Source organism: Crassostrea angulata, chromosome 8 (assembly GCF_025612915.1).
Source record: "Crassostrea angulata isolate pt1a10 chromosome 8, ASM2561291v2, whole genome shotgun sequence".
Lineage (NCBI taxonomy): Eukaryota > Metazoa > Mollusca > Bivalvia > Ostreida > Ostreidae > Magallana > Magallana angulata.
This window is the reverse complement of record NC_069118.1, coordinates 56,385,590-56,395,605: the sequence shown is the minus strand read 5'-3', so window position 1 is coordinate 56,395,605 and position 10,016 is coordinate 56,385,590. Positions and strand designations below refer to the sequence as shown.

At 34.0% G+C, this 10,016-nt stretch overlaps 1 protein-coding gene across 1 annotated transcript in view; it reads right to left on the bottom strand.

Moving 5' to 3' along the window:
• Window positions 1-299: 299 nt before the first annotated feature.
• Window positions 300-10,016, bottom strand: part of LOC128158465 (glutamine--tRNA ligase-like) — a 30,195-nt gene continuing 20,478 nt past the window's right edge. The window contains exons 18-22 of the mRNA XM_052821321.1: window positions 9,562-9,654; window positions 9,217-9,344; window positions 6,185-6,251; window positions 1,821-1,946; window positions 300-639 (exon numbers count right to left, since the gene is read on the bottom strand). Coding sequence (XP_052677281.1) covers window positions 589-639; window positions 1,821-1,946; window positions 6,185-6,251; window positions 9,217-9,344; window positions 9,562-9,654 — 465 coding nt within the window. The 3' untranslated portion in view covers window positions 300-588. The remainder of the gene's footprint in view (window positions 640-1,820; window positions 1,947-6,184; window positions 6,252-9,216; window positions 9,345-9,561; window positions 9,655-10,016) is intronic.

Sequence of the window (10,016 nt, the reverse complement as noted above, 5' to 3'; positions counted from 1 at the left end):
ATGAAAATAATCTGTTGTAGTAGGACAATAATTTTACACTGCACCATTATGTTTCCCAATCTGTCCTTGACATTGCAGAATCACATACAACTGTCACAATCCAATATCTAGTAGTCACAATATAATATATTGTACGTGTACAATATCTAGTAGTGTTTCAGTCGTAAATGGTGCTTTGTAAAGTGCTATCTTAAAGTGACAATAGTTCTGATCAAGGTGTCGGCTAGATTTATCATCAATCTAATTAATATTTAAAAGATTATTCTTAAATATAAAAATAATTTTTATATGAAATATTCTTTTATTTTTTCAAAAAATTCAAAATTTTACGTTATACATGTATTTCAGTAATGATATTGTATATACATTTATACTGCTGATAATTAGGTTATGAGATAAATAAATTATTTTCTTTCACAGAGAATTCAGTAAATTAATCAGATTGTAACTCAAGCTCTGAATGTATGGCTTGCAGAAAATACAATTCAAATCAGTCCACAGCCTTCTTTAATTTTATTCTTCTCTCTGAGTCCAAATCTCACACAGAAACTCTTGAATTGTCAATAAATACAATCTTTGCACAAATATTCAGTTTTTGGCGGGGTCTTCTTTCAAAGTGACCGTCCTGTTGAACACCATCTACAACAGAAAAAAGAAATGGTTACTATAGATACACAAACTTCAAGTGCAGATCAGTTGGGGGGGGGGGGGGCAAGGCTCCCCCTGCTGGTTAATTCAAACATCAAATTCCAAAAGAAAATTTAGCAAAAAATACGCCTGGAACTCCTTTCCCCTGAAAACAAAATCACTCTTTGACCGCCCCCCCCTTTCCACCTCCTGGAAAAATTTCTGGATTTGTACCATTGTACAGTTGTTAGAATAATCAAACAGCAGAACTCCTGCTTGTCTATGATTTGTGAAAGGTTCTGTACGCTATGCAAAATACCTTTCCCATTCAACTGAAAGGTGTAAATTTTCCTTTTAAAGTTTCATGACCTCAAAATAACATAAGACTATATCACTTAAAAATAACCCATAAGTAATGTTACACCTGTTGGGTTGCATGTACTTACCTGTATGTAACACCTGTAAGGACCCTCACTTGAAGGTCTCTTTACCTGTATGTAACACCTGTTGGGTTCCATACCTGATGGTCTCTTTACTTGTATGTAACACCTGTTGGGTTCATTACCTGATGGTCTATTTACCTGTATGTAACACCTGTAAGGACCCTCACCTGAAGGTCTATTTACCTGTATGTAACACCTGTTGGGATTCATACCTGATGGTCTCTTTACCTGTATGTAACACCTGTTGGGTTCATTACCTGATGGTCTATTTACCTTTATGTAACACCTGATGGATTCCTAACCTGATGGTCTCTTTACCTGTATGTAACACCTGTTGGGTTCATTACCTGTTGGTCTCTTTACCTGTATGTAACACCTGTTGGGTTCATTACCTGGTGGTCTATTTACCTGTATGTAACACCTGTTGGGTTCCTCACCTGATGGTCTCTTTACCTGTATGTAACACCTGTTGGGTTCATTACCTGGTGGTCTATTTACCTGTATGTAACACCTGTTGGGTTCCTCACCTGATGGTCTCTTTACCTGTATGTAACACCTGTTGGGTTCATTACCTGGTGGTCTATTTACCTGTATGTAACACCTGTTGGGTTCCTCACCTGATGGTCTCTTTACCTGTATGGAACACCTGTTGGGTTCATTACCTGGTGGTCTATTTACCTGTATGTAACACCTGTTGGGTTCAATACCTGGTGGTCTATTTACCTGTATGAACACATGTTGTTGGCTTACCTTGGCAGGAGTGGTATCTCTGTCTACTGCGAAGAACCCTAAACGTTCAAACTGGAAGCTATCCAGAACCTTGGCATTTTTGACGGTGGAATCTACGTAGGCCTGGGGGATAATCTTCAGGGATTCCTGTGGGACACATACAAAAGGTCATCATTTAAGGCAATGAAACTGAGCAACAACAGCTTAATCAGTTGTCAGCAAATAAAATGTACACTAGAACCAGACCATTCTAAATTATCCAAATTCACAAATAATTTATCATCATTTATCATTTTCTACATCAATAAATTGACATGAACAAAGAAACAAGAGGCCCATGGGCCACATATCGCTCACCTGAACAATAGTTCTCGTATCATTCTATTTTGCGATGGTTTATTATAAATTGAACTCTAAAAAAATATTGTAAATATATTAAATTCATCCAATTCTCATTTATTTCAAGATTTTACCATACATTAAACAATACATTTAAAAAGATGGTTTATTATAAATTGAACTCTAAAAAAATATTGTAAAATTCATCCAATTCTCATCTATTTCAAGATTTTACCATACATTAAACAATACATTTAAAAAGAAGCCTACATTTTTGGAACATCATATCATAAGACCTAAGACGCTTCAACTGACCAATTAGGCATCAACCCAGTAAAGATAACAAAATTCTAAAATGAACTATAAATAATTATAAAAAGTGAAAAAAGGTCACTGTGACCCTCATATGGGGATATGAAGAAATGAGGATGCTTACATAGTAAAATAACTAAACGTAGCTTTGTATTTCTTAAGAACAATATTTCAAAACATTTTCACTATATCTTTTAGTATTTTTGTAAAATTTCAATTTTAAAAAAAAATTGATCAGGACTACCTTTTTTTCAATCCGGATCAGTTCAAATTTGATAAAATGCAATTTTTCTGAAGTTGTTCATTTTCATTGATTTTAATTTCTTTTTAAAACAGTATTGTTGATTAGTGCTTTATGTGACTATTTGTTATTCTTTGGACTTTATCCATAGATTTAGGAAATGAAAAGAAGAACAATATAAATTTTCAGAAACATTGTTTTACTTAAAGTGACACGGTGACTCAAAATAGAATTTCTACTTTTTGTTTACGACAATGGAAATCAGAAGAAGGTTTGACGCATCATTAGTTATCATCTATCAGTTAACAAATAACAAGTCTTTAAAACTCATCCGAAAAATGCAAATGTAAACAAAGCGACATTGGACATTCATTTTAGTGACACCTGATTGCGTTTACTGTCTAAAAATAGTTACAGTGGAATTGACACATTGAAAAAGAATTTGAATGTGAAGCTATTCAATGTCTGTGGTAAGCAATATGCATTCATAGAGAGCGCATCTTAATAAATATATAGTTCTTATAGTGTGAAAATATATCATATTATAAACCAATATCATATTATACAATATCGTATGATACGATTTTATATAATATTACAGTATCATATTATACAATTTCATGTGATATAATTCTATATTACAGAAACTTATATCATATTATACAATATCGTATGATACAATATTATAGAAATTGTACAAAATTATACAAAATTGTATAATAGGATACAATATTATATTTTGCAATATCTTATGTAATAGTATCATGTGATAAAATAATAAATTAATAATACAATATAATATTATACAATATTGTATCATAATATACAATACTATACATAACGATATCATGAAACAATATCATAATATAAAATATAAAAAAAATGGATACAATATCATATCGTATCATATAACTTTTTATAATATTACATATGATATTATATTGTATCATATTAAACAATATTGTTTCATACCATTCAATACTATATCATAGGAATCATGTTATATCATTTATCAACAAACACATCTACTATCGAGCAGGTTAAAGTGAGGTAGGAGATTTCTTTAGCATTCTTGATAATGGAGATCAGGCTCTGCATCTGAAACAACCTCTGCGTTTCATTTATAATATAGTTAAATCAACTATGCAAGCTATCATCTATAAAACAAGTTACCTGTACCAAAAAAACTAAACCTCATCCAGCATCCGAAACCTATGGCTCAGATTCAGCATTCAAGCCTGTCAGGTGCATCAGTATACATAAGACGCATCTCCATGCAAGTTTGGTGAAGTTCAGACCAGTAATAACTAAGATATCATCATCAGAGAGCACTAGCAATTAAAACCTTAACCTGCTCCAGCATCCGCAACCTATGGCTCAGATTCAACATCCATGCCTGTCAGGTGCATCTGTATCATAAGACACAGCATCCATTCAAGTTTGGTGAAGTTAGGACCTGTAATAACTAAGATATATTTTTTAGCATCCTTGATAATGGAGATCAAGCTCTGCATCTGAAGCTTCCTCTGTGATTCATTCATATTACAGTTTAATCAACTATGCAAGTTTGAAATAGTACTATTATCTATTAAACATGTGACCTGTTCCAAAAAACTTAACCATATCCAGCATCTGAAACCTATGGCTCAGACTCAGCATTCAAGCCTGTCAGGTGCATCAGTATCATAAGACGCACCATCCATGGAAGTCTGCTGATGTTAGGACAAGTAATAACTAAGATATAATCATCAGAGGGCACCTGTTTCAAATACTTTAACCAGCTCTAAAAACCTTAACCTCCTCCAGCATCCCAAACCTATGACTCAGTTTCAGCATTCAAGCCTGTCTGGTGTATCAGTATCATAAGACGCACCATCCATGGAAGTCTGGTGACGTTAGGACAAGTAGTAACTAAGATATAATCATCAGAGGGCACCTGCAACAATAACTTTAACCAGCTCTAAAAACCTTAACCTCCTTCAGCATCTGTAGCCTATAGTTCAGATTCAGCACCCAAGCCTGTCTGGTGCATCAGTATCATAAGACACACCATCAATGCAAGTTTGGTGAAGTACTGACCAGCAGTAACTTAGATATTGCTATCAAAGGGCACCTGCAACAAAAACTTTAACCAGCTCTAAAAACCTTATCCTCCTCCAGCATCCAATCTATAGCTCAGATTCAGCACTCAAGCCTGTCTGGTGCATCAGTATCATAAGACACACCATCCATGCAAGTTTGGAGAAGTACGGACCTGCAGTAACTTAGATATTGCTATCAAAGGGCACCTGCAACAAAAACTTTAACCTGGTCCAACAACCTTAACCTCCTCCAGCATCTGAAATTTAGGACTCAGATTCAGCATCCAAGTCTTTCAAGTCCATAAGTAGGTCCAGATGTATCATCCATGCAAGTTTGGTGAAGATAGGACAAGTAATAGCTTAGATACATGACCTGCAACAAAAACTTTAACCGAGGGTATAGCATAAGCTCCCCCTGATTCGTCTCGGTGAGCTTAAAATGTGGAAATCGTATAAAAATTTGATATTTGCTAAATCATGAGTTTGTGCGCCACCATGTCTCTTTAAAAGATTAAAGACTGGAACAGAACATCTTTGGCATGTTTGTATTCATAATTATATTACACCAAATGAGACCAAAATTAAAGCTTTAAAATACCCTATTTGCAGTCATAACAATGATTCCCATTTCATGAAATTTAAAAAATAGAAAAATATTTCTAAAATAATTGAAAGTCAATATTGGTCTCTGTTTGTGAAATGGTGTTTCATTTAAAAGTTCTTTATCGATCCATCAAATAAAATATTGGTGTGTTGAGGACATTAGATGTTGCATTTTCATCTGTTCTACAGACGAAACTAAACATGGAAAGTCTATATACTAGTAGTTCATCAATTAGAACTGTCCTAATGGGACAAATAACCCTGCAAGGCTGATTTAAAATGGGACAAAAAACTGAATTGAATATTAAAGGTTATGTATTATGTTTAGTTAAATTTGAACCATTGATTTTAGAGAAGGAGTCAAAAATGTGAAAAGATTACAGACGAATGGATGACAGACAACAGGTGATCAAAAAAGCTCACTTGAACCTTCGGTTCAGGTGAGCAACTGTTAAAAAATAATTCTAACAAGATATCTGTTAGCCAATGCTCACTAGTGATACCCCCAATCTGATGTAAATACCGGTATGCAAAATAAGCAATGTCAACATTTAACAGAAAGTTGGAATCCGATTGGTACAAAAATACAATCTACAATATGACATTCCTAAACAAATACTGTGTTAAAATTTCAAGTATCTGCGATAAATAGTTGCTGAGAAATCTTTGAAGAAAATTCGTTTGAAAATTTAGGCTAAAAATAAACAAAGTCGTCATTCAACAGGACAGACAGACAGACATTGGTAAAACAGTATAACCCCTTCTCTTTCAGAGCAGGGGTATAAAAAGAAAACAATTAAACAACTTACAGGGTTTATATCTGATAGGAAACCACCTGGAACTTCTGAGGGATCTTCTGGGTTCTTATGGAAAAATCTGAAAGGAATATACAAATGCTTTCATATAAAGTTCTCAGAACATTTTTCATTCATCAATAATTTCCTGACAATCTTTAATTCAATATATTAAGTTATTCATCCAATGTCCAACTATACTCTGTCCCAAATTTCTGCTTCCAGAACTTTTTGCATAATGTTTCGATGATCAACAATACATTTGTGCCAAAACTATAGTCTATCTGCTAGAATGAAAAAAGTCAAGATTTTTTTATTTGAAATAGCCTCTCCTCTGCTTCAGTTTTTTTTAAACAACACAACCAAAAATAAATGTCTATGGAGATATTGCATTGCAAATGACATGAAAAGTACCAGGATGATACTGTTGAAAAATTGAACGAGGTGTCCAGTATTTTCCGAATATAGTAAAGATGTCAACGTTTTCCATTATAAATGTCTGTAAGAAATTTGTTTTTGTTCATGATTATTTCTGTGGTTTAAAATAGATGTTTACATGTGCAAATATGTTTCCTTATATGAACCATAGGGAAAGTCTATAGTTCAATTCTGTGTGAACTCTTTTTATGATGACACAATGATTTCCATACGCTTCGATTTCTTATCGCTTGACGGTTGCACTATCGTAAAAACACAATTATATTAATGATTCTGGAATATTGCATTGATATGGCCATTCTCAAATGTAAGTACACGTATGAACAATGTTTAAAAGTGCTGTTTATTTTTTAAATGAAGTGTCAATGAAGAGTTATTGGATTTCCCCTTTGTATCAATTCAAACTGACTGTACGTCTTTAACAGATATGTGTATTCTTATCAAATACTTCAAATACAGTAACAGGCAACAAAAGCCAGACCTAATGAATACCTCAAATACAGTCACAGGCAACGAAAGCCAGACCTAATGAATACCTCAAATACAGTCACAGACAACAAAAGCCAGACCTAATGAATACCTCAAATACAGTCACAGGCAACAAAAGCCAGACCTAATAAATACCTCAAATACAGTAACAGGCAACAAAAGCCAGACCTAATAAATACCTCAAATACAGTAACAGGAAACTAAAGCCAGACAAACTTCAATCAGACTGGCTCATCAGGAAAAGTGCATATGTATAGAATATCACACTGTTGTTTTGATCACGGCCCTGATATCAGCCCGTGCAGTTGGTATCGACCCAAGCTGGAAGGGCTTTGGCAGATACCCTTCGTGGGATGATCAAAACAACAGTGTGATGTTGTTTAAATCATATATCATAAGTCAAAGACTTTTATTCAAATTCTAAATAAGGAATATCATTTATCATGAAGAAGCTATAGATTTTTTTCGGATTTACAAAACTCATTCCTTTTTATTCTATTTTATATATGTTAAGAACTGTTAGAGTTGTCAGACTTTGTTGACAAACCATTGTCGTTTGAAATACAGTAGAAGGGAGTCTATCATCTGAAATGAAGCACTATCTCCTAGAATTCAAAATTACCGAGAGAGAAACTTCCATCCTAAACAATGTCCTAATAAGTCAAAGTCTTTCACGGGGATTTCATAAGTTTCCTGCCAGATTCCATTCATAAAATTCCTACTGTTATAGCAAGGTGTTTGAGAACGTTCAAAAGAACGTCCATTATTTTTACAACTTAATTTTTCCAGTCTAATCTCTGGTTTTCTAAAATTAAGTCTCGTTCCATCCTTCTCTCTATCCTCCATAATATAAATGTTGATTAATATTAAATAAAACGTGCTATTGTTCTAAATACACAACCATTGTGTAGGTTACCTTCCCTTGCTTAGATACATATCACTCTTCAGCACTATTTTTGACATATTATTTTTCAATTTTCAGCAATAAATAAAAATATTAAGACGTGTAAGGTGATGCTTTGTATTATCTATTTGTTATTCTATTGTTATTACACAAACTAGTCTTAATTTAAAGCAAAGGTATTTGGGAAATAGCGATTTTAAATTTGAGGGCAATACACCCCCTTGACCACGGGCTGAGACAGAGAAATATCAGCCCCAAGGGCGATACAGCCCTAGCTTCCAGTTGCTGTCTCACCTTGTCCAAAACACGTACAGTGAAACTTGTATTAAGCAGTCACCTGCGGGAGGCACCCAAAGTGACCTCTTAACAGAGGTGACCTTTGAATAGAGACTTATATCTTATTAAAATAATTATCACAATAAAACAATAATGTATCAAAATGATAGATAAAGTAAGTGATTAAATGTTTTTTATAGTATATATTATATTTACAAATAAGTACAAGACTTAGTACAAGTACATAACAATGCATTGTGCATGCAATTTTTGTATTTTTTAAAATTATTCAATTTCTTGAAAAAAGTCAATACGTGGTAAAACCTTGTCGCTGATATTTTCACAATTATAACACTAATTACTGGTATCTTCATGAGTACCGTATATATAGAAAACAAACACTTTTAACACAAATCAACAATTAAGTTTTGAACTAACCCTATCTGAACTTAAATCATATTATGAAATCAAGCAATTTTCTCTTGCCGCGGACATTTTTGACACCTATTTCATTCATGTTTATAAAACAAACATTGTTAATACATGTTTAAACAATTCCCTTGATTCCCATTCGTATCTAATCTGCCAATTATGTTTTATAAATACATCGATTTATTTGGTTTCTCTCGCCTCAAGCGTATAGTTATTGTTTACGTTTATCACCGACATTCGGAAGCCATGTTTAAAAATCCCCGGGTGTAAATCATGTGACCGGCCAAAATGGCCGCCTAATGCAAGTCGACTGTACAGTTTCCGATCAAAATATGATGACCGCTGACCGCGTTAGACAGGTGACCGCTCTTTAGAGGGCAATTATATAGGATTTTTCATCGGGAGGAAATAAAATGATCGCATACGAAAGGTGACTGCTTAATAGGGGTGACCGCTTCGGCAGTTTTGACTGTATATGGTATAAAATAAAGGCACATAATGTACTCACAATCTCTCGTAGAGCCGGACCTCACACACGAGTGGGTCAGACACCCAGTGTATGAAGCCCTTGGGTTTCTCTGTGTCGTTTGTCTTTTTACAAGAGGCCACAACTTCAGTCACGTTTCCACTGCCATCCTGAAACAAATAAACAATGTGCTGGAATCATATCAACACTGCCTTTGAATCTTCCTACACTGTGCATTTTCTGGTTGTTTGGGGTAATTTACGAACAATCTGAAGTTAACCCTCTCTATAATGACAAACCTTGACGTTTTTTCTGCTATAAAAACATAGTCTGGTTGCTTGGGGTTATTTACAAACAATTTGAAGAACTCTCTTTATAATGACGTACCTTGACAACTTTCTCTGCTGTGAGGATGTAGCCGGCATGCCTCAGCCCCACAGACTGATTCTCCGCAAATCTCTTATAGTTTTTGTCAGCACTCTAAAAGATTATCAAAATTTTTTAGTTTAGATCTCAGTATGCAATTTTTATCTTACATTAGTTCTCAGATGTTGTCAGAGTGTCAGTAATCTATAGAGTTAGAGACTCAAAAGTTGTGGCCATTTTTAGACTGTATTGATCTTCTTTAAAAGAAGAGCTCTACATAAAAATACAGGAAAAAACAATTTTTTCTTGACTGAGTAATAGTTTATATACACTAATCATATCTTAAAACTTTAGGTAGATCTGGGGATTAAGAGTTTGTTGACCCTCCAGCAACCTTGATAAAAAAAATATTAAGTACCTGAGTTTACATCATACAAATTTTTCTTACAAAATTTTTCGGTTCTTGTCAGCACTCC